Raw genomic sequence first — 25,785 nt, 5'->3', positions numbered from 1 at the left:
TTCCTTAAATAAGCTTAAAATGGCTAAGCCATGCAAAAGCCGCCACAATTTATCTTCCGGCCAAAACATGTCCCATTTAAACAAGTGAAAATACAATTTTTGATCCCAAATCAACTAACGAATTCCTTTATGCTAAGATTTCATTTTTGACAACTTGCCTTTAATGTTTTGTTTTTATATTTGTCCAACCAAATGGGTGTCTTGCTAATGAAATGATGAACGTGTGCTGCTAATGATGTTAGATAATTTTGTGTGTGCAAGTCTTTTTTTCTTAGAAGGCCACACTGTGTGTCATAAACTAATTCAATAATAATTACTGATAGGTGACCTTTCAGAGCTTCAAAGCTATCTCAGCAGCAAGAACCAAAGCTCAGGTAATTTATGCAACTGCACTGCAGCCATGGTTAGAAGTATGAGCAGTAGTGCAGGAGCACTCTGCAAGAAGATGGCAAGACTTTACAGCACAGAGGAGCCTCTGGAAAAGACACATCATACTCCTCCGGGCTGACATGGAGGAGGCCTCGGACGTAGAAACAGACCAGCTGGAGTCCAACTCTGACTCATCTGAAGGTGAGAGTGAAAATATGGTTGAAGCAGTCACAGGATGGACTCCTTATCCCCATATTTTGGTCTTCAACAAAGACTGCAATGCTCTACTACCTCCCAGTAGCCAAAGGTTTGCACTGCTGCTGATGGATGAAATCCTGCAGCAAATTGTGGCCATGCTAAAACCTTGAATGGGAAACACTTAGTGGCTTATGTAGGGATGCTCATTTTTGATGGTGTTTACAGGGCAAAACTCTTCTTCTTTAACGGGTAAAATCCAAAAACTATAATATTTGATATTTATATTTCAGGCTGAAGTAGTTTTAAAAGACCATTGGTCATTGGTTTTCAAGATGGCAGCTTGTAGTGAGGTTGTACTAGGGAGTGCTAGTACACCAGTTCACTGATTCTACACCCATAACTTTAGAAATGCAATTTATTACAAGTTACTACAGTGACATTATCTGTAAGCCTGGGATGAGCATTAGCAGCTACTTTTTGGGACAGTCTGACAACATGCCGTGAAGGAAAGTTGTAATACCCAACACTGTGGGGGACCCCAACTTGCAGAGCGGAGAGGCAAATGAGGGAACTAGCATGGGAACTGATGCAGAGTTGAATATTGGAACACATCCATTAGTTTGTGAGGTGATTCAGGAAGTAACTGTGAAGTCATTGAAGATAAACTCGAGCCGGGTCTCCCTGCTATTTACAAGCACAAGGGAAACAACTGGAGGACCATGAGACGCACATAAAGGAAGCGGACGCCCGGATCTTGGCTATGGCGGATGTCACGACGGTGACCCTGGGCAAACTCCAATCATTGAAGAAGTGGGTAGAGGAACTAGCACAGCATGCTGATGACTTGGAAAATACAGGGTGGGCCATTTATATGGATACACTGTAATAACATGGGAATGGTTGGTGATATTAAAGTCCTGTTTGTGGCACATTAGTATATGTGAGGGGGCAAACTCCTCAAGATGGGTGGTGACCATGGTGGCCATTTAGAAGTCGGCCATCTTGGATACAACTTCAATAGGAAGAGGGTCATGTGACACATCAAACTTATTGGTAATGTCACAAGAAAAACAATGGTGTGCTTGGTTTCAACGTAACTTTATTCTTTCATGAGTTATTTACAAGTTTCTGGCCACTTATAAGATGTGTTCAATGTGCTGCCCATTGTGTTGGATTGTCAATGCAACCCTCTTCTCCCACTCTTCACACACTGATAGCAACACCGCAGGAGAAATGCCAGCACAGGCATCCAGTATGTGTAGTTTCAGGTGCTGCACATCTCGTATCTTCACACCATAGACAATTGCCTTCAGATGACCCCAAAGATAAAAGTCTAAGGGGTCAGATCGGGAGACTTTGGGGGCCATTCAACTGGCCCACGACGACCAATCCACTTTCCAGGAAACTGTTCATCTACATCCTCATGTAGCAATTTCAAATATCCAGTGGCCTTGAGGTTTCCATTGATGAAGAATGGACCCACTATCGTTGTGCCCCATATACCACACCAAACCATCACTTTTGTTGTTCCAACAGTCTTGGAGGGATCCATCCAATGAGGGTTAGTGTCAGACCAATAGCGGTGGTTTTGTTTGTTAACACCATTCACATAAAAGTTTGCCTCATCACTGAACAAAATCTTCTGCGTGAACTGAGGGTCCTTTTCCAATTTTTGTTTTGCCCATTCTGCAAATTCTGTGGCCGATCTGGGTCATCCTCGCTGAGATGCTGCAGTAGCTGGAGTTTGTAAGGGTGCCATTTGTGAGTAGCTAATATCCGCCCAAGGGATGTTCCACTAATGCCACTCTCCAGTGACATGCGGCGAGTCGCTGTGGGCTCTTGCTGAATGAAGCTAGGACAGCCACTGATGTTTCTTCATTAGTGAGTTTTCTTGCTTCCAGATTTTGACAAATCCAACACTGGTAGAATGTGGACCTTGTCATGATGATCATAGAAGTGGTGGCGTCCATTGCTGCTTTTGTCAGATTCTTGCCGCTTGCCAACAGGGTACGATTTCATAAGCACGTGCAACTGTTTTATGTTTTACAGAAGGCTGCAAGGCTTGTCATGGTGTCTGCTGTTCTTTTCATATTGAGAAACATTTTAAATGAGTCTGAAGGAGACTTTGTGTTTTTTTAACACGAGTTGAGCAAGTTTAAATATTCCATGTACAGACAGTCCCTGCGGCAGGCAATCTGAATTACACATGCCTTTGCAAACACTGGTGAAGAAGGACTGCCTGAAATGCACCAAGTTCTCAACCAAGTAGTAATCTTATGACCTGTTCAGCCTTTTGTCCTGGCCCATCGAGCAGGGGAGATCCCTGCAGTTTGAGGCAGCGCTAAGTTATTCTTTTAGTGTTTCTCTTATTGTTCAATCAAAAACTTTGAAAAAGTATAGAAATATGTTTGCACTTATTTCCCATTTGCAAGTTTAAAACTCCAAGATTTTTTTTCTTTGCCTTGTACTATCGTACAGGGCAGTAAAGAAACTCGCCAGGACAAATTCTTTATCGCCCTGTACAATACAAATCGTGCCTGTAGCACACCCATTGAGTACCACTGTGTTGCTCAAATATCCGTTCTGTTCTCTCAGATATGCATTGAGATGGCCGAACCTGGTGGATTAACACAGGTGATGGAGAGCAAAGTCACCAAGGACTATTTATCTGCTTGGTAAGTGTGTCCCACGATCAGAAGTGAGAAAAAGAGGAAATTTATTTTACACTGTGTTTCTTCATTTTCTTTAAAGTGTCTTCATGTCTGTCTGACCTTGTGCTTCTTTCTCTCCTCTTCATAGCAGTAAAGCTGGACGTATTGAGTCGTGAGTATCTTTCTTTTTCAGCTTTAGTGGCAGAGTCAAATATACCATACGCTCCTCAAGGTCGTCTGTAGTAAACAGTTCCCAAAGATGCAAAAAGAGCAGCATGTGATTTAGATATAAGCAACTCTAGATTAGGAATTTGAAATGGAATTTCTTATTTCACATGAACATTTTGTGACAACAAACCTCTTTTCGTGGTAACCTACTGGCATCTTTGCTTTCAAATTCAGTTTGAAGAGCCTGAAACAGCGTCTGCAAGACTCTGGTGACAACCTCAAAATGAAAACCAAGAAGACCGCAGAATCGACTGATGCAGTGACCAAAGGTGACTGCCAGGCGGAGAGCCAGAGGACCGAGGAGGAAGCAGGGACCCAGCCCGATGCTGCAGCCGCCCCTGCTGGACAGCAGCCAGAGCCCAAGTGTCCTGATGACGAGACACAGGAGGGAGAGGAGAATGATGGATGGAGCATGGCCGACATTAAAGGTACAAAGAGCTGCTTTAAATCAGCAAAATACACCGCTCTGACAGCCAAAACACAGTAAAGTGAATATAAAAAGACAAGTTGTGATATTTTGTGGCTCTGATCTCATATTTGTGCTCCTCACTGTGCTACAGACATTCAGCCTGGTGGTAGTAATATATTTTATATATGTGGTGTTTAAGAAATGCTCCGTTGGTGCGATGACTATGTCCCACACCATCACCAGCCTGAGATTTTGATACAAGGCAGGATGGATCCAAGATTTCTGACCCTACCATCCTAATGTCACAGCAGAAACTGAGATTCAACAGACCAGGCAGCGTTTTTATTTTACAGCGTTGCTGAGCCTGTGTGAATTGTACCCTCAGTTTTGCGTTCTTAGCTTAGAGAAGTCGAACCCAGTGTGGTCTTCTGCTGCTGTAGCTCATCTGCTTCAGTGTTGGATGTGCTGTGCGTTCAGAGATGCTCTTGTGCATTGTAATAAGTGGTTGTTTGGCTTGCTCTGGCCTTCCGGTCAGCGTGAAGCAGTTATTTCATTCTCCTCTAAACTCAAAAATGCATTTCCTCCAGGGAACTGCCACTCACTGGATATTTTCTGTTTCAGACGGTTTTATGTAAACCCTAGAGATGCTTCTGTGGGAAAATCCCAGCACATCAGCAGTTTTTGAAATGCTAAGCTCAGCAAACATGCCACGTTTAAGTGACTTAAATTATTTTTCTTCTTCATTCTGATGCTCAGTTTAAATTTCAGCAGGTCACCTGACCATGTCTACATACCTAAATCACTAAGTTGCTGCCATGTGATTGGCTGATTAGAGAGTCGCATTAATGAGCAGTCAAACAGGTGTACCTAATAAAGTGGCCGATGAACGTTTCAGCTTTTCAAGTAAATCGAAATCATTTGTTCAATTATTATTGAGTTATAATTGAATGTTTAAATATGTTATAAACCCAGTGGCTCCTGTAGCAGATTCGTTGATGATTAACGTGTCGCTCTTTTCATTTTCAGTTGTGGCTAAACGCAGGAGGGAGCTTGTCGGAGCTGAGGCAAAGCGATCTCGCTCTCAGTCTCCGTGTGTTGTAGCAGATTTCAGACTGCCTCAGTTCAACCCTAACAGCCCCATCGGTCAGACACACACACTCTAAATTCAAATGTGTTGTTAATACTTGTCTAATCTTCCTGTTTCTGCTTCTCTGCAGGTCAGGAGTTTGTGGTCCCTAAATCAGGATTTTTCTGTAACATCTGCTCTGTTTTCTGCCTGAATGAGAAGACCGCCAAGGAACTCCACTGCTGCAGCCAGAAACACTACGACAACCTGCAGGTACGCACGCACATACATATACACGATTCAGCACACAAAATCACACTGTTGGCCTAACGATGTTTGTTTTCTCACTTTTCCCTTTTTTTAGAAATATGAGGAACGTCGACAAAGAGCTACAAAAGCTTTGTCTCAGACGTCTCCAGGCTCCGTTTCTGACTGATGGACCTGATCTACTGTATTTTTAACACATAACTGTGCAGAGTGTATATAGGATTAGGAGTAGCAACCGATTGAACAAAACCAATGCTTTTTGGCTTTTTCCATGTGTGAGTTTGCTCTTTGCGACGGAGCGACGGACAACTGGCAATGAGATGGCCAGTATCATGGCAATAAAAGCATTCTCGGACAGTCATGGGGACCTGATCAGGGCGCGTTTGACGCTTAGGAGAAACCCTCAAACTCCTCGCAGGTTTCGACAACGGGGCACATTCACGGCGCACAGCTGAAAACGCAACGCGATGGGTCAACACAAACTCATCTGCGAGAACAGCAGCTTTAGACAACGAATCCACCTTTTGCTCATTGATATATACAACAACATTCTCTGGAAGACACGTTTTGAATTCCTCCAGCAGGACCAATTCTCTTAGCTGAGCAAAGTCCTTCACTTTACTTGCAGCTAACCACTTATCAAACAAGAGAGTCTTCTCCCTGGCAAACTCTACATGTGTTTGGTTGGCAGATTTTTCACACGACCGAAACCTCTGGTGATATGCCTCTGGAACTAGCTCATAAGCCCTTAAAATAGTGGATTTCACAATTTCATAATCCAGGCTGTCATCAATAGACAAGCTCGCACACACTTCCTGTGCTTTCCCCACCAATTTACACTGCAGCAACAAACTCCACACATCCTTGGGCCATTTCAAAGTGGTTGCGATGCGTTCAAAGGCATTAAAGTAAGAGTCAACCTCACTTTCTCTGAAAGGTGGCACTAAAGCAATTTGCCTGCTTGCATCAAATTGGTCAGAGGAGAGTGAATCAGAAGATTTACTCACAACTTTACTCACTGGGGTAGAGGTAACATTGCGCTGCCGGGAAGGATCCAGCTCCATAGCCCTTATGCGGAGATGCATAAGCTCAACTTCTTTGGACTTAGTCGCAAGCTCCACCTCTTTCAGGCGAAGGGCGAGCCCAAGATCCTCCGTAACCAATCCTGTTGATTGTCCGGCTGGGCTAACGTTTGGGATCTGAATGGCAGCAGGAGCCTCCGCCCCTGGCGACACCCGTCCACTGGGAGCTTTTGGGATGGTTGCAGCAGCTTCTGCTCCCGCATCCACCACCAAACCTCCAGTCGCCTCAACCGGCCGAGGTTTCGACTCCGCAAATACCCCCTTAACCACCAGCTGAGCTGTCAGGCACTGCTTAATTTCTGCCTTTTTAGCATGTAAAGGCACACTAACATTAAACAAATCTGCCACCAACAACAAATCCGCCTTTGTGCATCGATCCAACTTATCCACGGTGGGTTGTAGTGCAAAATCATCCACATCAAAAGTCATTGTGACTAGATCACCCCCAACACTACAAGAAAACTGCCAACCAAAAACTGCAGACAACCCACAAAATACAATGAGCAAAAAGAATGGCAAAAGAAAAAAAAAAAAAAAAAGGACGAGCCCCCACTTTATGTTACGCCCCAGTCTAGGGGTACAGGAACGCAACACAAGTTTGAAAGAATTGCCCCGCCCTGGTCCCCAAAACCATACACAAAGGGAAACCAATTTCTTAGTGAATCGTGATTTATTTTTCTGCACTGCAAAAATGAAGCTCCGGGGTGAACAAAGGCCAAAATAACAAACAAAACAAGCTAAGTCAGGAGGAGGTGTTATCTACAACCCTATGTGAAATCAAATATCAAACAAAAGACAAGCGCTACACCTAACTCCCTAACTGAAATAAACAGGAGAAAACAGTGCAAGGAAAAACAATAAGGCAGCTCACCCCTTCTGTTGCAGTGCTATTTACAAGGCTATTTACAATGAAAACTAATGTACACACTATATACAAAACTCCAAAAAAGTCGCACAAAGTCACAGGCACAAAAGTCTCAGGTTTTGGAGGCCAGGGTCAGGTCTGCTGCTGCTGTCAGTGGCTGCCCCGGGACAACTGCTGGTGAGGGATTTGAATGAAGATCACATGGCCAGGGGACCAATCAGCAGCCGTCAGCTCATCCACTCCGTGACCTGCAAAGACTTAAAGGCACAGACAACAACAGCCACCAAAACAGATTATGGACAGGGCCATAAGATGTTTGCGGTTTTGTGATTTGTTTCTTATTTCCTGTTTTACTTTGAAAGTTCATGTCTTATGTCAGTGTGTTCAGTTTTACCTCTCCCCTGTCTCGTTAGCCTGATTTCTCCCAGCTGTGTCTCCCTCCCTCCCGCCCGCCCATTCCCTAATTACTCCCCTGTGTATTTAAGCCCTGTGTTTTCCTGGGCTCCCTGTCGCGTCGTACCTTCAACCTGCTGTGTGTTTGTAATGTCCAGTCCTCCAGCACCTCGCTTTAGAGTCTTGTTTTCCTTTTGTAAGTTTTATTTTGTCAGTCATTCTTCCAGCAATAAAGCTGCGTTTTCAGTTTCTTCCCGTCTCCAAGACTCCTGCATTTTTGGGTCCACCGCTTCTGCTCGCCTGCCACACAGCCAACCATGACAATAGCAGAATCTAGTATAACATGGAAACACCTACCTGAAACACAGACTTTATGTATTTTAAGTACTTGAGTAAATGTTCCCACTACTATCTGCACTCACTTCTGAAGATATTTAGACTAGTGAGAGAACTCTGAGCTCCTCCGCTTCATGTGAGATTCACTTTCCACTGTTTCCTTTCTTTCTTTTTTTAAATCCCTTTCCATTGCATTAATGTCTTGAAATACCAGGAAACCAAGCATCTGCCTCTGGAGACTTTTGACTCAAAAGGCAATAAAAACCAAAACAAATGTAAAAAAATTAATACAGGAAAAATTCCATTTTCACAAATGTCAAAACATTTTTTAATTAAAATTAATCTTTTTTTCCTATAAAAAAGTTGTAAAAATGAGTGCAAGGCCATGATGCCATAGCAGAGGATGTGCTTCCTGAGGGAGCTGAAGAAATTCAACCTGCCAACACGGGCGATGATGCAATTCTACACTGCAATCATCGAGTCCATCCTCAACTCCATCACCGTGTGGTACGCTGGAGCCACTATCAGGGACAGTGGCGGTCCTAGCCTGTTTGGCGCCACAGGCGAACACTCTCTCTACCCAATGGTGTGCTTGGTTATCCTTTCATGAGTTGTTTACAAGTTTCTCTTTGTTCACAGCCATTGATATGTCGAAGAGGTTAACATGTTAGGAGCGGATCGAAATTGTGTTGATATCTGGTGAACGCAGTAACCGGGTCATTGCAGCAGATTTCAATGCAAGACACCCTACGAGACCACCCATCTCCCATGCTACAGTCAGCAAACTGCTCGCTAAGTTTCGTGAAACTGGTTCTACAGTGGCTGGGAAGTGCAAATCGCAACAAATTAAAAAAACCGCAACAAATTAAAAAAAAAACACAACAAATTACAAAAAGCCCACAACAAATTAAAAATCCTTGACGGAAAGGGATTGTCTAAAATACCGGAAGTGACACAACGATTAGCCTAATAGGGCTTTGGAGCGTGATGTCACGGGGGTGGGCGTGTTGTGGGGGTTTTGTATTTTGTTGTGGGGGTTTTGTATTTTGTTGTGGGCTTTTTGTAATTTGTTGTGGGGGTTTTGTATTTTGTTGTGGGCTTTTTGTAATTTGTTGTGGGGGTTTTGTAATTTGTTGTGGGCTTTTTGTAATTTGTTGTGGGGGTTTTGTATTTTGTTGTGGGGGTTTTGTATTTTGTTGTGGGCTTTTTGTATTTTGTTGTGGGGGTTTTGTATTTTGTTGTGGGCTTTTTGTAATTTGTTGTGGGCTTTTTGTATTTTGTTGTGGGCTTTTTGTAATTTGTTGTGGGCTTTTTGTATTTTGTTGTGGGGGTTTTGTATTTTGTTGTGGGCTTTTTGTAATTTGTTGTGGGCTTTTTGTAATTTGTTGTGGGGGTTTTGTATTTTGTTGGGGGCTTTTTGTAATTTGTTGTGGGGGTTTTGTATTTTGTTGGGGGCTTTTTGTATTTTGTTGTGGGGGTTTTGTAATTTGTTGTGGGCTTTTTGTAATTTGTTGTGGGCTTTTTGTAATTTGTTGTGGGGGTTTTGTAATTTGTTGTGGGCGTTTTGTATTTTGTTGTGGGCTTTTTGTAATTTGTTGTGGGGGTTTTGTATTTTGTTGGGGGCTTTTTGTATTTTGTTGTGGGCTTTTTGTATTTTGTTGTGGGGGTTTTGTATTTTGTTGTGGGCTTTTTGTAATTTGTTGTGGGCTTTTTGTATTTTGTTGTGGGCTTTTTGTAATTTGTTGTGGGGGTTTTGTATTTTGTTGTGGGCTTTTTGTAATTTGTTGTGGGCTTTTTGTATTTTGTTGTGGGCTTTTTGTAATTTGTTGTGGGGGTTTTGTATTTTGTTGTGGGCTTTTTGTAATTTGTTGTAGGCGTTTTGTATTTTGTTGTGAGCTTTTTGTAATTTGTTGTGGGGGTTTTGTATTTTGTTGTGGGGGTTTTGTATTTTGTTGGGGGCTTTTTGTATTTTGTTGTGGGGGTTTTGTATTTTGTTGTGGGCTTTTTGTAATTTGTTGTGGGGATTTTGTATTTTGTTGTAGGCTTTTTGTATTTTGTTGTGGGCTTTTTGTAATTTGTTGTAGGCTTTTTGTATTTTGTTGTGGACTTTTTGTAATTTGTTGTAGGCTTTTTGTATTTTGTTGTGGGCTTTTTGTAATTTGTTGTAGGCGTTTTGTATTTTGTTGTGAGCTTTTTGTAATTTGTTGTGGGGGTTTTGTATTTTGTTGTGGGGGTTTTGTATTTTGTTGTGGGCTTTGTGTAATTTGTTGTGGGCTTTTTGTAATTTGTTGTAGGCTTTTTGTATTTTGTTGTGGGCTTTGTGTAATTTGTTGTGGGCTTTTTGTAATTTGTTGTAGGCTTTTTGTATTTTGTTGTGGGCTTTTTGTAATTTGTTGTGGGGGTTTTGTATTTTGTTGTGGGGGTTTTGTATTTTGTTGGGGGCTTTTTGTAATTTGTTGTGGGCTTTTTGTATTTTGTTGGGGGCTTTTTGTAATTTGTTGTGGGGGTTTTGTATTTTGTTGTGGGCTTTTTGTAATTTGTTGTGGGGGTTGTTTATTTTGTTGTGGGGGTTTTGTATTTTGTTGTGGGCTTTTTGTAATTTGTTGTGGGGGTTGTGTATTTTTGTTGTGGGGGTTGTGTATTTTTGTTGTGGGGGTTGTGTATTTTGTTGTGGGCTTTTTGTAATTTGTTGTGGGGGTTGTGTATTTTTGTTGTGGGGGTTGTGTATTTTTGTTGTGGGGGTTTTGTATTTTGTTGTGGGGGTTTTGTATTTTGTTGGGGGCTTTTTGTAATTTGTTGTGAGCTTTTTGTAATTTGTTGGGGGCTTTTTGTATTTTGTTGTGGGGGTTTTGTATTTTGTTGTGGGCTTTTTGTAATTTGTTGTGGGGGTTTTGTATTTTGTTGTGGGCTTTTTGTATTTTGTTGGGGGCTTTTTGTAATTTGTTGGGGGCTTTTTGTATTTTTTTGTGGGGGTTTTGTATTTTGTTGTGGGCTTTTTGTAATTTGTTGTGGGGGTTTTGTATTTTGTTGTGGGCTTTTTGTATTTTGTTGTGGGCTTTTTGTAATTTGTTGTGGGCTTTTTGTATTTTTTGTGGGGGTTTTGTATTTTGTTGTGGGCTTTTTGTAATTTGTTGTGGGCTTTTTGTAATTTGTTGTGGGGGTTTTGTATTTTGTTGTGGGGGTTTTGTATTTTGTTGTGGGCTTTTTGTAATTTGTTGTGGGCTTTTTGTATTTTTTGTGGGGGTTTTGTATTTTGTTGTGGGCTTTTTGTAATTTGTTGTGGGCTTTTTGTAATTTGTTGTGGGGGTTTTGTATTTTGTTGTGGGGGTTTTGTATTTTGTTGTGGGCTTTTTGTAATTTGTTGTGGGCTTTTTGTATTTTGTTGTGGGCTTTTTGTAATTTGTTGTGGGGGTTTTGTATTTTGTTGTGGGCTTTTTGTAATTTGTTGTGGGGGTTTTGTATTTTGTTGTGGGCTTTTTGTAATTTGTTGTGGGGGTTTTGTATTTTGTTGTGGGCTTTTTGTAATTTGTTGTGGGCTTTTTGTAATTTGTTGTGGGGGTTTTGTATTTTGTTGTGGGGGTTTTGTATTTTGTTGTGGGCTTTTTGTAATTTGTTGTGGGGGTTTTGTATTTTGTTGTGGGGGTTTTGTAATTTGTTGTAGGCGTTTTGTATTTTGTTGTGGGCTTTTTGTAATTTGTTGTGGGGGTTTTGTATTTTGTTGTGGGGGTTTTGTATTTTGTTGTGGACTTTTTGTAATTTGTTGTAGGCTTTTTGTATTTTGTTGGGGGCTTTTTGTAATTTGTTGTGGGCTTTTTGTATTTTGTTGTGGGGGTTTTGTATTTTGTTGTGGGCTTTTTGTAATTTGTTGTGGGCTTTTTGTATTTTGTTGTGGGGGTTTTGTATTTTGTTGTGGGCTTTTTGTAATTTGTTGTGGGCTTTTTGTAATTTGTTGTGGACTTTTTGTATTTTGTTGTGGACTTTTTGTAATTTTGTTGTGGGGGTTTTGTATTTTGTTGTGGGCTTTTTGTAATTTGTTGTGGGCTTTTTGTATTTTGTTGTGGGGGTTTTGTAATTTGTTGTAGGCGTTTTGTGTTTTGTTGTGGGCTTTTTGTAATTTGTTGTGGGGGTTTTGTATTTTGTTGTGGGGGTTTTGTATTTTGTTGTGGGCTTTTTGTAATTTGTTGTGGGGGTTTTGTATTTTGTTGTGGGGGTTTTGTATTTTGTTGTGGGCTTTTTGTAATTTGTTGTGGGGGTTTTGTATTTTGTTGTGGACTTTTTGTAATTTGTTGTAGGCTTTTTGTATTTTGTTGGGGGCTTTTTGTAATTTGTTGTGGGGGTTTTGTATTTTGTTGTGGACTTTTTGTAATTTGTTGTGGGGGTTTTGTAATTTGTTGTGGGCTTTTTGTAATTTGTTGTGGGCTTTTTGTAATTTGTTGTGGGCTTTTTGTAATTTGTTGTGGGCTTTTTGTATTTTGTTGTGGGGGTTTTGTAATTTGTTGTAGGCGTTTTGTATTTTGTTGTGGGCTTTTTGTAATTTGTTGTGGGGGTTTTGTATTTTGTTGTGGGGGTTTTGTATTTTGTTGTGGGCTTTGTGTAATTTGTTGATGGGGTTTTGTATTTTGTTGTGGACTTTTTGTAATTTGTTGTAGGCTTTTTGTATTTTGTTGGGGGCTTTTTGTAATTTGTTGTAGGCTTTTTGTATTTTGTTGGGGGCTTTTTGTAATTTGTTGTGGGGGTTTTGTATTTTGTTGTGGGGGTTTTGTATTTTGTTGTGGGGGTTTTGTATTTTGTTGTGGACTTTTTGTAATTTGTTGTGGGGGTTTTGTATTTTGTTGTGGACTTTTTGTAATTTGTTGTGGGGGTTTTGTATTTTGTTGTGGGGGTTTTGTATTTTGTTGTGGGCTTTTTTTTAATTTGTTGTGGGCTTTTTGTAATTTGTTGTGGGGGTTTTGTATTTTGTTGTGGACTTTTTGTAATTTGTTGTGGGCTTTTTGTAATTTGTTGTGGGGGTTTTGTATTTTGTTGTGGACTTTTTGTAATTTGTTGTAGGCTTTTTGTATTTTGTTGGGGGCTTTTTGTAATTTGTTGGGGGCTTTTTGTATTTTGTTGTGGGGGTTTTGTATTTTGTTGTGGGCTTTTTGTAATTTGTTGTGGGGGTTTTGTATTTTGTTGTGGGGGTTTTGTATTTTGTTGTGGGGGGTTTGTATTTTGTTGTGGGCTTTTTGTAATTTGTTGTGGGCTTTTTGTAATTTGTTGTGGGGGTTTTGTATTTTGTTGTGGACTTTTTGTAATTTGTTGTAGGCTTTTTGTATTTTGTTGGGGGCTTTTTGTAATTTGTTGGGGGCTTTTTGTATTTTGTTGTGGGGGTTTTGTATTTTGTTGTGGGCTTTTTGTAATTTGTTGTGGGGGTTTTGTATTTTGTTGTGGGGGTTTTGTATTTTGTTGTGGACTTTTTGTAATTTGTTGTGGGGGTTTTGTATTTTGTTGTGGGGGTTTTGTATTTTGTTGTGGGCTTTGTGTAATTTGTTGTGGGCTTTTTGTAATTTGTTGTAGGCTTTTTGTATTTTGTTGGGGGTTTTTTGTAATTTGTTGTGGGCTTTTTGTATTTTGTTGGGGGCTTTTTGTAATTTGTTGTGGGGGTTTTGTATTTTGTTGTACGCTTTTTGTAATTTGTTGTGGGGGTTGTGTATTTTGTTGTGGGGGTTTTGTATTTTGTTGTAGGCTTTTTGTATTTTGTTGGGGGCTTTTTGTAATTTGTTGTGGGGGTTTTGTATTTTGTTGTAGGCTTTTTGTATTTTGTTGGGGGTTTTGTATTTTGTTGTAGGCTTTTTGTATTTTGTTGGGGGCTTTTTGTAATTTGTTGTGGGGGTTTTGTATTTTGTTGTGGGCTTTTTGTATTTTGTTGTGGGCTTTTTGTAATTTGTTGTGGGGGTTTTGTATTTTGTTGTGGGCTTTTTGTAATTTGTTGTGGGCTTTTTGTAATTTGTTGTGGGGGTTTTGTATTTTGTTGTGGACTTTTTGTAACTTGTTGTAGGCTTTTTGTATTTTGTTGGGGGCTTTTTGTATTTTGTTGTGGGGGTTTTGTATTTTGTTGTGGGCTTTTTGTAATTTGTTGTGGGGGTTTTGTATTTTGTTGTGGACTTTTTGTAATTTGTTGTGGGGGTTTTGTATTTTGTTGTGGACTTTTTGTAATTTGTTGTGGGGGTTTTGTATTTTGTTGTGGGGGTTTTGTATTTTGTTGTGGGGGTTTTGTATTTTGTTGTGGACTTTTTGTAACTTGTTGTAGGCTTTTTGTATTTTGTTGGGGGCTTTTTGTATTTTGTTGTGGGGGTTTTGTATTTTGTTGTGGGCTTTTTGTAATTTGTTGTGGGGGTTTTGTATTTTGTTGTGGACTTTTTGTAATTTGTTGTGGGGGTTTTGTATTTTGTTGTGGACTTTTTGTAATTTGTTGTGGGGGTTTTGTATTTTGTTGTGGGGGTTTTGTATTTTGTTGTGGACTTTTTGTAATTTGTTGTGGGGGTTTTGTATTTTGTTGTGGGGGTTTTGTATTTTGTTGTGGGCTTTGTGTATTTTGTTGTGGGCTTTTTGTATTTTGTTGTGGGGGTTTTGTATTTTGTTGGGGGTTTTTTGTAATTTGTTGTGGGCTTTTTGTATTTTGTTGTGGGGGTTTTGTATTTTGTTGTGGGCTTTGTGTATTTTGTTGTGGGCTTTTTGTATTTTGTTGTGGGGGTTTTGTATTTTGTTGGGGGTTTTTTGTAATTTGTTGTGGGCTTTTTGTAATTTGTTGTGGGGGTTTTGTATTTTGTTGTGGACTTTTTGTAATTTGTTGTGGGGGTTTTGTATTTTGTTGGGGGCTTTTTGTAATTTGTTGTGGGGGTTTTGTATTTTGTTGTGGGCTTTTTGTAATTTGTTGTGGGGGTTGTGTATTTTGTTGTGGGGGTTTTGTATTTTGTTGTGGGGGTTTTGTATTTTGTTGTAGGCGTTTTGTATTTTGTTGTAGGCGTTTTGTATTTTGTTGTGGGCTTTTTGTAATTTGTTGTGGGGGTTTTGTATTTTGTTGTGGGGGTTTTGTATTTTGTTGTGGGCTTTTTGTAATCTGTTGTGGGCTTTTTGTAATTTGTTGTAGGCGTTTTGTATTTTGTTGTGGGGGTTTTGTATTTTGTTGTGGGGGTTTTGTATTTTGTTGTGGGGGTTTTGTATTTTGTTGTGGGCTTTTTGTAATTTGTTGTGGGGGTTTTGTATTTTGTTGTGGACTTTTTGTAATTTGTTGTGGGGGTTTTGTATTTTGTTGTGGGGGTTTTGTATTTTGTTGTGGGCTTTTTTTAATTTGTTGTGGGCTTTTTGTAATTTGTTGTGGGGGTTTTGTATTTTGTTGTGGGCTTTTTGTAATTTGTTGTGGGCTTTTTGTAATTTGTTGTGGGGGTTTTGTATTTTGTTGTGGACTTTTTGTAATTTGTTGTGGGGGTTTTGTATTTTGTTGTGGGGGTTTTGTATTTTGTTGTGGGCTTTGTGTATTTTGTTGTGGGCTTTTTGTATTTTGTTGTGGACTTTTTGTAATTTGTTGTGGGGGTTTTGTATTTTGTTGGGGGTTTTTTGTAATTTGTTGTGGGCTTTTTGTATTTTGTTGGGGGCTTTTTGTAATTTGTTGTGGGGGTTTTGTATTTTGTTGTGGACTTTTTGTAATTTGTTGTGGGGGTTTTGTATTTTGTTGGGGGCTTTTTGTAATTTGTTGTGGGGGTTTTGTATTTTGTTGGGGGCTTTTTGTAATTTGTTGTGGGGGTTTTGTATTTTGTTGTGGGCTTTTTGTAATTTGTTGTGGGGGTTGTGTATTTTGTTGTGGGGGTTTTGTATTTTGTTGTGGGGGTTTTGTATTTTGTTGTGGGCTTTTTGTAATTTGTTGTAGGCGTTTTGTATTTTGTTGTGGGCTTTTTGTAATTTGTTGTGGGGGTTTTGTATTTTGTTGTGGGGGTTTTGTATTTTGTTGTGGGCTTTGTGTAATCTGTTGTGGGCTTTTTGTAATTTGTTGTAGGCTTTTTGTATTTTGTTGGGGGCTTTTTATAATTTGTTGTGGGGGTTTTGTATTTTGTTGTGGGGGTTTTGTATTTTGTTGTGGGGGTTTTGTATTTTGTTGTGGGCTTTTTGTAATTTGTTGTGGGCTTTTTGTAATTTGTTGTGGGGGTTTTGTATTTTGTTGTGGGGGTTTTGTATTTTGTTGTGGACTTTTTGTATTTTGTTGGGGGTTTTTTGTATTTTGTTGTGGGGGTTTTGTATTTTGTTGTGGGCTTTTTGTATTTTGTTGTGGGGGTTTTGTATTTTGTTGTAGGCTTTTTGTATTTTGTTGGGGGTTTTTTGTATTTTGTTGTGGGGGTTTTGTATTTTGTTGGGGGTTTTTTGTAATTTGTTGTGGGGGTTTTGTATTTTGTTGTGGGCTTTTTGTAATTTGTTGTGGGGGTTGTGTATTTTGTTGTGGGGGTTTTGTATTTTGTTGTAGGCTTTTTGTATTTTGTTGGGGGCTTTTTGTAATTTGTTGGGGGCTTTTTGTAATTTGTTGTGGGGGTTTTGTATTTTGTTGTAGGCTTTTTGTATTTTGTTGGGGGCTTTTTGTAATTTGTTGTGGGGGTTTTGTATTTTGTTGTGGGCTTTTTGTATTTTGTTGTGGGCTTTTTGTAATTTGTTGTGGGGGTTTTGTATTTTGTTGTGGGCTTTTTGTAATTTGTTGTGGGCTTTTTGTAATTTGTTGTAGGCTTTTTGTATTTTGTTGGGGGCTTTTTGTAATTTGTTGTGGGCTTTTTGTATTTTGTTGTGGGCTTTTTGTAATTTGTTGTGGGGGTTTTGTATTTTGTTGTGGGCTTTTTGTAATTTGTTGTGGGGGTTTTGTATTTTGTTGTGGACTTTTTGTAATTTGTTGTGGGGGTTTTGTATTTTGTTGTGGACTTTTTGTAATTTGTTGTGGGGGTTTTGTATTTTGTTGTGGGGGTTTTGTATTTTGTTGTGGGCTTTTTTAAATTTGTTGTGGGCTTTTTGTAATTTGTTGTGGGGGTTTTGTATTTTGTTGTGGGCTTTTTGTAATTTGTTGTGGGCTTTTTGTAATTTGTTGTGGGGGTTTTGTATTTTGTTGTGGGCTTTTTGTAATTAGTTGTGGGGGTTTTGTATTTTGTTGTGGGGGTTTTGTATTTTGTTGTGGGCTTTTTGTAATATTGTAAGCAATACTAATTTAAAATTCAATGACATCAAAATCCTTCTAGTCCTGATGTCGAGCGCTCTTTTTCACTAATGTGTTGTTGTTGTTGTTGTTTATAGATTGTAAGAGCAGGATGGCTAAAAGAAAGGCCAGTCCTGAAAAAATGACCCCCATAAAAAGAAGGAGGGTCACTGAGCAGGCTGGTCCTTCCACCAGCTCAGATGCTCATGTGGTCAGGGGAGTCAAGCGAAAGGTCCAACAAGATGAAGTGGGGACAACCAATACAGCAAAAAAGCGTAAACTTCTTGACCATGTGAGCGGTGACAAGGGGCAGGCATCTTCCTGGTTGGACACTGGTAAAGGGAGGCTAATTAGTTGAGTGAGGGGTAGATTAAGTGTACATCTGGTTGCTAGTTTGAAGGTATTAGTGTTTGGGAGATATTTGTGTCTATTATCTAATAAGCTGACGTGCTTTTGGTGTTTTCCACATCTGCAGACTGCAGCATAGAGATTTCAGAGAGCTGCAGTAAAAACAAAAAGGCTGGCAAAAGGAAAGCTGCGGGAGACACCAGGGACCCACCTAAGAAAAAGAACGTGGACCAGGACAAAACCAAAACTGTTGCCAAAAAGTCAGTGGCTGAACAGAAACGTAAGTAGCAAGCAGCTTAGCTTTTATATTCAGGTGAAGAGCAAAATGAACATTTAGGGTACAGCAGAGAGTAATTTGTGTGACAGCTGTAGTAAAACCCAATTTGTGTTTGTCTGTTTAGGAGACTTCCAAGCGAGATACGTGGAGGAGCACCGGCTTGGAGAAGGAGGATGCGGAGCAGTGTTTGCTGGCTACCGCATAAAGGATCATTTACCAGTAAGTGTTCAGATGGTGGTAGTGAGACAGGCAGTAATGCAGATAAGGGATAATATCGTAAGCTGAGACGTGTGCTGTTTTACACCTTTAATTATGTCATACTGAGGAAATGCTCATCAATGCCCTGTGTCTTTTAGGTGGCCATCAAACACATCCCAAAGGGGAAAGTGTACTGCAAAGTGAAGGTAAATGTGCAAGACTTGCATTGTTTTTACATTAGTGGATTGCATGCAGCGTTCACCTGTGGAACGTCTGTGCCTCATCATCCACTTTGTTAAAATATTTCAGGATGACAACGGGAAGAATCTGTCGGTGGAAGTTGCCATCATGCTGAAGCTTGCAGCTGAAGCAGATGGATCAGTGGAAACATCAGCCCCAGTGTCTCTGTTGGAGTGGTTTGACTTTGGCAGAGAGCTGATCCTGGTGATGGAGAGACCTGTCCCCGCTGTGGACCTGGATAAATACATAGAAGAAAATGGAGGATTTTTGCCAGAGGACAAGGCCAAGGCAAGTTGACTTGCCTTAGAAGAGTCTTAGACTGTACATCATTCAATCAAAGCACAGAGTATTAGAGAAACATTAACCCATTGATTGGTTATTGTCTTTTTCATCGTTTCCAGGTAGGGCTGGGCTATATCACACCGTTCACGGTAATACCGGTGTAATTTTGGGCAACGATAGGAAAATTAAATATGGCGATAGAATATGGGTAAAACGCGCATGCGCAGTGCCTTTGTTTACATATGCACATGGCGGTGACGCAGAAAGAGAAGAGCAAAAGAGGATCGTTGAATGAAACGGATGAACCAGAACTGGTTTGTAAAAATGCTGCAGCTTCAGTGGTGTGGAACTGGTTTAGCTTTCGTCCGTCAGATACACAACAAAGCACAATTTTTGGTAGCGCATGCTAGCAGGCCGTCGTTATTACCGTGTTGTATGGAAAATACGGCACACTTAAAATCAATCCTTTGATTTTTCTGAAAGTCGACAGAGCCCCTTATAATCCCGTGCGCCTTATGTATGAACTCTGGTTGTGTTTACTGACCTCGAAACTATTTTATGTACACGGCGACTTTGCTAAGCTACAAAGCCGCACCGCTCGATGGATTGTCGGAGCATTACGGCTATCGTAGGCGGAGCCTCGCGGAGTGATACGTACTGCACCTCAACATGATATTACCGTATTGTGTGTGTATAACCTCTTTTTAAGTTTTGTGGATATTATACATGGTTATGCTGAGGATATGTCGGCCAGTTTCCACTGGAAATGCCTTTTGGTTAAACTGTCAGCGAGGAATTTACACTGTTACATTTTTATATAACTTTAATGGACATAAAAAAAACAGCTGCTTGTTTAAGTGAAAATACATTGATGGGGTTTTTTGCACTAATAAAGTTGTGGAGTTGTAAAGTATTTTGTCTAGTGTCAGTTATATCGTCAGTTACAGCGGGGAAAATAAGTATTTGACACATCAGCATTTTTATCAGTAAGGGGATTTCCAAGTGGACCATTGACACAACATTTCCACCAGATGTTGCCATCAAGCCAAATATTGAAGTCATACAATCAAATCAGAACATATAAGTATACAAGTTAAACCATAATAAATAAAGTGAAATGACACAGGGAATAAGTATTGAACACACTTTATTCAATACTTTGTAGAAAAGCCTTTGTTGGTGATTACAGCTTCTAGACGCCTCTTGTATGGATAGACCAGTCGTCTGCATTGCTCAGGAGTGATTCTGGCCCATTCTTCCACACAAACGGTCTTTAAATCTTGAAGGTTCCTTGGGCCTCTTTTATGAACTTTAATCTTCAGTTCTCTCCATAGATTTTCTATGGGATTTAGGTCAGGTGATTGACTGGGCCATTCAAGCAACTTGATTTTCTTTCTTTGAAACCACTTCATTGTTTCCTTGGCCTTGTGTTTGGGATCATTGTCTTGCTGAAATGTCCACCCTCTTTTCATTTTTAGCTTCCTGGTAGATGGCAGCAGATTTTTATCCAGAATGTCCCGGTACATCTCTCCATTCATCCTGCCTTCAATAATATGAAGTCTGCCAGTACCCCTTGCTGAAAAGCAGCCCCAAACCATGATGCTTCCACCCCCAAACTTGACTGTTGGTATGGTGTTCTTGGGGTGGTGAGCAGTGCCATTTCTTCTCCAAACATGGTGTGTAGAATGACTGCCAAAAAGTTCAATTTTGCTTTCATCTGACCATACTATAGTCGTCCAATAATCCACAGGCTTCTCCAAATGCTGTTGCGCAAATTTTAACCGAGCCTTGACATGCTTTTTGTTCAGCAATGGAGTCTTGCGTGGTGAGCGTGCATGGATGCCATGGCGGTTCAGTGCATTGCTTATAGTTTTCTTTGAAACAACAGTACCTGCTGATGCAAGGTCTTCCTGAAGTTCTGTCCGAGTGGTTCTTGGCTCTTGGAGAACCCTCCTGATTATTCTTTGGACTCCTCGGACAGGGATCTTGCGTGGAGCACCTGATCGTGGCAGGTTTATGGTGAACTGATGCACTTTCCATTTCCGGATAATGGCCCCCACAGTGCTCACAGGAACATTCAGCATTCTGGAAATGCACCTATAACCATTCCCATCAAAATGCTTTTCAACGATAAGATTACGAAGATCTTGAGAGAGTTCTTTGCTTTTACCCATCATGAAGTCTTTCCTGTGTGCCTTCTGGGTAATGAGGAGCCTTTATAGGCCATCAATTAGGACTAAAGCAGCTGATATCAATTAGTACTGATAGGGGACAGGATTTCTCTATCAATACTGACAGATTTCAGGTGATCTCCTGGCTTTCTATGTCATTTTGCCCCTTGTTATCTCCATGTATTCAATACTTATTCCCTGTGTCATTTCACTTTATTTATTGTGGTTTAACTTGTATACTTATATGTTCTGATTTGTTTGTATGACGTCAATATTTGGCTTGATGGCAACATCTGGTGGAAATGTTGTGTCAATGGTCCACTTGGAAATCCCCTTACTGATAAAAATGCTGATGTGTCAAATACTTATTTTCCCCGCTGTATATCGTTATCGCAACTTTTCAAATGTATATCGTGATGAATATTTTTGGTCATATCGCCCTGCTCTATTTCCAGGTCATTCTGAAGCAGCTGGTTGATGCTGCGATGCACCTGGAGGATAAACACATCTTTCACCGGGACATCAAGAGTGAGAACATTCTAATTGAGACCGGCTCAGATGTACCGCGTGTTCGTATCATCGACTTTGGACTCAGCTGCTTTTTTAAGGAGCGGTCGCAGTACCGCCTCTTCTATGGTAACATATTCTGCTCTTGCTCTTCACAGATGTCACAGTTTTCGCCTTTTGTTTTAGAAGAAATTGCAATTGTGTCTGTTTATTAGGTACAGAAATTTACTCCCCTCCCGAGTGGTACGGGCACAGTTGCTACAGGTGTGGACCCACCACGGCATGGCAAATGGGAGTGGTTCTGTACGAAGCGCTTCATGCGGGGGACTTTGACACCACGAGCTTCCTCAAAAAGCGCCTGAAATTCAAAAGACATCTGTCCAAAAGTAAGAAAACGTCACACTTCAAGACTGACTGATGGCTTGGACCACTGGAACTATCATCTTCATGTTTTTTCTCTTTCCTTTCTTTCCAGACTGCCGGGATTTCTTGGACGCGTGTTTAACCAAAGTCCCGGAGACGCGGCCGACGCTGGAGGACCTACAGCATCACACTTGGCTGAGATAAGCCTATCACACACACACAAACACACACAATTCAGACGTTATCATTTATGTGTGATGTATGAATTACCTTTCTTTTTTTCCAGGAAATAATTTTTTTAATTGGCCCACTTTAAATTTCAGTGTTTTGGAATTCCTGTAACCCCCCCAGCCATCCCAGGAAAGGGGATCTCTCTTTGAATGGGCTTTCCCGAGGTTTCTTCCCGTCAATCTGGCCCCCCCAGGGGAGTTTTTCCTCGTCTTCATAGAGAGCTTGGGCTGGCTCAGGAGCTCCATCAAAACTGTCTTTATTTAATTACTCAAATGTAATCATATACTTTAAAGTAATCAAATAAAAAACAGTAAAAATCTAAGACTTGAAGTAAACTTCCATTAAAATAAAACTTGTTTAATTCATCTTTGCTGAGGATACTGTGTTATTACTATTTCAAGGATTATGTCAGATACTGGTACCCATCCCTACCCATCACTAGGGAACAGAACAAACCAGACATCAATTACAACAAAAATGACACTGACCCAGCCAGCATGACTCGTCTGCCTTCAGAAATGTTTAGCAATATTACAAACTGGGTGATATGCCTTAAAGTAGCTTGTCATGTGTTCTGCATTGTCACAGGCTACATTTTAATTAAAACCACAATCTAGTAATGTTCTGTCTTTAACCTTCCTAATTTGTTTTTTGTCCTAACCTAACACTAAACTGCCAGTGAAAACAAAAGTTACATAAATAAAGAAAATTACGGTCTCACACAGGAGTCAAACCCTAGTTTCTAAATGATGTCAGTAATAGGAAATTCTATCTTTAAAAAAAACCAAATTGTTACACCACTTTGTCAGCCTCGCTGGCGTCAAGAATCATTAGTATGATGCTAAAGCTTTAGTAGAAGTTGCACATCAGTTGGTGTCCCCGCCCCTTATCCCCCTTAAAATCCTAACTTGAAGATGCAGAATTTGCTTCCTATTAATATGTCATTCATGAAGGTAATACCCAAGCAAATAGCAATTTTATTATGATCTGTGCTGCAGTTGCCTGTTAAAAAAAAGAAGATAATCTTCTCACAAACTGGTGTTTGATTTTGAAACAGGAAAAAAAGTGGGGAAACAACTGAAAAGACTAACATTTGAATAAAACCTGAAAGCAAGTAAATACTTTCTATGCTGCCTTAGGGTAAACTTTGGTAATATTGATAAAGAACAGCACTGGCTGATGATGAAATACAGTCAGCTGGCATGTGACACTGCCAGTATTAACCTGCAGGGCTGGACTGGGACAGAAAATCGAGCATTTAGACTAGAGACCGGCCCACCAGGTATTAAAGCCATAAAGCCTTTGAATGGAAACAGATGCTGCTGTGACAGTGATGCACAGTCTTGTTGGTATATGTATGATTTCTATACATTTTACGTCAGATAAAAACTTTGGTTGTAAGATTCAGATAATTATTTAATAACAGTGAGACATTTTAAATGAGAATAAGAAAGTACAGTATTTCTTTGTGCCCCCCTCTCCCTGTTAATGCCCTACCTGCCCCCCTGGCAACACTTTGCTAGACCCGCCCCTGCACAGTTACCAGCTGTCAGCTGCTTAGAAAAGGATCCTGGTGTTATTTGTCTCTCAGAAACAGTTCATAACTTCAACTCATTCATGTCACCTAAAAGGTAAACCTGTTTCTCCATCACCTGTTCAGCTCTGATGATTCAGTAAGGACGTCTCCTGGTTTCATCTTCATGTTTCCCTCTCACCACATATCCAAACCAACATCATGACCAGCAGCTTTACAGCTGTGGCTCCAGCAAACATCAGCTGATACTAGAAATTAATATTAAATACATTCTAACAACAGCTGATCAAGCTTAAACGTGCTGCTGTTGTTTAGCGCGACATCCGCTGGCAAAGTGGGCGATAAACAAACAAGAGAGAAAAGCTGATCAGCTGATCACTGATCAGTTTCATGATTGAAGTAGCAACAGGAGAGAGAGGGGAGAGGATGAGAGAAGAAGAGGCAGCTGTGCAGCGTTACGACAGAATAACTCCAGCTTTGTGTCTTTTTTCATTATAGCGAAAGCCCGGGACAAACAGCGTCTCTTCTCAGCTCAATACGAAACGTGTAATATTTTCTCTGAATGAGGGACCATTCCATTTTTTTAAGGAGCCGTTGGAAACTCTACTAACTAACCTTATGAATAAAATAAAGTTCACTATCAGTAACATCATAGCACCCACCCAGCTGTACTGTATAAAAACTCCGTCCTGCTAGCTAGCACGCGTTATTCTAACTGACTGTAAAAAGTCAGCACAACGAAAATAAACTCCACCTAAACTTGGTTCATATCTGACCCAGATAGACTGCAGGTCATAACTTCTTACCTGAAGTTCAGTTCACCTGACACTCGGACTGGCGGCTGCCTCGGGTCTCTCCTCCTCCTGCCTCCCCTTCCCTCATCCACCTGCTGGCCTCTGTGGAAGCCCCGTCATAGCCACCACCAAACAACTGAGTTATTTTTACACATCGACCTGCATCTGGCCAATCCACCACCTCTCACTGTTCATGCCATTACAAAATAAATAAAAAATAAGTCACCGGGCAGATGCCCGGTATGCCCGATGGCCAGTCCAGCTATGTTAACCTGCAACCAAATCTGCAGCTCCATACAGCAATGTTACGACTTAGATTACATCTTATAACTCATAACTCTTATGTTAGCTCCCCTCAGTAGCATACTGTCTGAAATATTCCACAGCTGCAATAATTCTTTAAGTGTTATTTTTTCCTTGGTATTCTAATTTCACCGAAGTTTACTAAACTCAACAAACTTAATATTACTTACCGGGACATTTATTCTGTCCTCATTTTCTTTCACCGAAAATAGTTTCCTGCAGTGCGTCTTTCTGCTTGGCTCTCCTACCTTTGCTAACGTGATAGCGCAGAAGCCGATGCTGCATTCACTTACACTCGGATATCTGAGCTTCACCGTGAAACCATAATCGTACATTTGATATTTGATTGAATTTTATTGTTTTGCCTTTGGGGTGGCACCTGGGCCACCCCACCTGGGGACACGCCACTGTCTGCTTTGACCCATGGTCAAAAAGTTTTTGGCAACCGTGACTTCCTCTGACTGAAGTTCAATATGGTAATGCAGTGCCAGGGCTGACAACCCAGTTTGTTTTGCAGACTCTGTATAGCAGCTTTAATATAGGGAGAACACAACTTCCAGATTGTACGAGTAAAATTTGTTGTTCTTTTTCTTTGCCAGTTTCATTCATTCATTTCATTCATTTATTTGTTCATTTCCAGGCACAACAAATACCTATATTGAACATAAAATGCACAAAACAAAAAACAAAAATTGCCTGAAAAAGGAGTGGGACGAAGAAAACTTATTAAATCCCACCCCTATACTCACTCATCAACAAAAAAACAAAAAACAAAACAAAACAATAAACTTCCCGCAGCTACGCCCATCATTGCATACAGTCCCATCAACAGCCCCGGGCACATACAAGCATCTAAACGGCAGCTCGCAAACAACAATTAGAGCCTTCATAACTGAATACAGAATATATAAATTATAAATTACATTACCACAGGTAACAGGCAGTAATAACTACAAGTAACAAACACACATACATATACATACATATATATCTACACACACATGTACATATATGCACATACATGCGCACACTCTTTTTTTTCCTTTTTTTTGAATCCATACCAGCAATGGTAAGAGGACAGACATTACAGAGCACACTAAAAGCATCATTGAGTATACTGTGACCAGACCAACTGTTTGTAGAGAAATTTAAATCTATGAATATTTTTGCATTGTTTCAATTGTAAACTCAGACTGTTCCAGATTTTCACACCACATACAGACACACAAAAACCTTTACGGGTTGTTCGAGTTCTGGGTAATTTGAATTCTCCAAATCCTCTCACATTATAAACCTTTTCTCGAATTTCAAATCTAGTTTGTAAATTTGCCGGTAAAAGTTTAGTAAAAGCTTTATACAAAATTATGGATGTATTGTAATTAACCAGATCCTGGAATTTAAGTAACTTTGCCTGAAGAAAGAATTTGTGAGTATGATCTAGATAACCAGCCTTGTGAATAATACGCAGTGC

General features: G+C 40.2%; 2 protein-coding genes and 1 long non-coding RNA gene across 4 annotated transcripts; 2 read left to right on the top strand and 1 right to left on the bottom strand.

Annotated features, from left to right (window-relative positions):
• The first annotated feature begins 2,508 nt into the window (after window positions 1-2,508).
• LOC147339597 (uncharacterized) lies at window positions 2,509-7,762 on the top strand. Of its 2 annotated transcripts, XM_086296611.1 has the most exons (7): window positions 2,509-2,574; window positions 3,163-3,242; window positions 3,367-3,390; window positions 3,621-3,874; window positions 4,882-4,998; window positions 5,073-5,194; window positions 5,286-7,762. In XM_086296611.1, exons 1-7 carry the CDS (start codon window positions 2,509-2,511, stop codon window positions 5,355-5,357), a joined length of 735 nt encoding a protein of 244 aa, XP_086152737.1. In that variant the 3' UTR covers window positions 5,358-7,762. The 2 variants fall into 2 exon arrangements, with proteins under 2 accessions (XP_086152737.1, XP_086152745.1); XM_086296619.1 differs by lacking the exon at window positions 2,509-2,574 and having other exon boundaries at window positions 2,956-3,242; window positions 3,370-3,390.
• LOC147339596 (uncharacterized) lies at window positions 6,922-18,642 on the bottom strand. Its single transcript, XR_015129935.1, has 2 exons — window positions 18,152-18,642; window positions 6,922-7,392 (listed from the first exon to the last, which is right to left on the bottom strand). It is a non-coding gene; the product is annotated as an uncharacterized LOC147339596 (long non-coding RNA).
• A 2,344-nt stretch (window positions 18,643-20,986) lies between these two features.
• Window positions 20,987-22,572, top strand: LOC147339595 (serine/threonine-protein kinase pim-2-like). The gene is made up of 3 exons (XM_086296633.1): window positions 20,987-21,218; window positions 21,305-21,475; window positions 21,565-22,572. Exons 1-3 carry the CDS (start codon window positions 20,987-20,989, stop codon window positions 21,654-21,656), a joined length of 495 nt encoding a protein of 164 aa, XP_086152759.1. The 3' UTR covers window positions 21,657-22,572.
• The last annotated feature ends 3,213 nt before the right edge of the window (window positions 22,573-25,785 follow it).

This window comes from Aulonocara sp. 'chitande type north' Nkhata Bay, linkage group LG1 (genome assembly GCF_057382095.1).
Source record: "Aulonocara sp. 'chitande type north' Nkhata Bay isolate Kocher_YH1m ecotype deep benthic linkage group LG1, A_spYH_male_GT1.1, whole genome shotgun sequence".
Classification (NCBI taxonomy): domain Eukaryota; kingdom Metazoa; phylum Chordata; class Actinopteri; order Cichliformes; family Cichlidae; genus Aulonocara; species Aulonocara sp. 'chitande type north' Nkhata Bay.
Note: the sequence above shows the minus strand (reverse complement) of the source record. Positions and strands in the feature narration are given on the sequence as shown.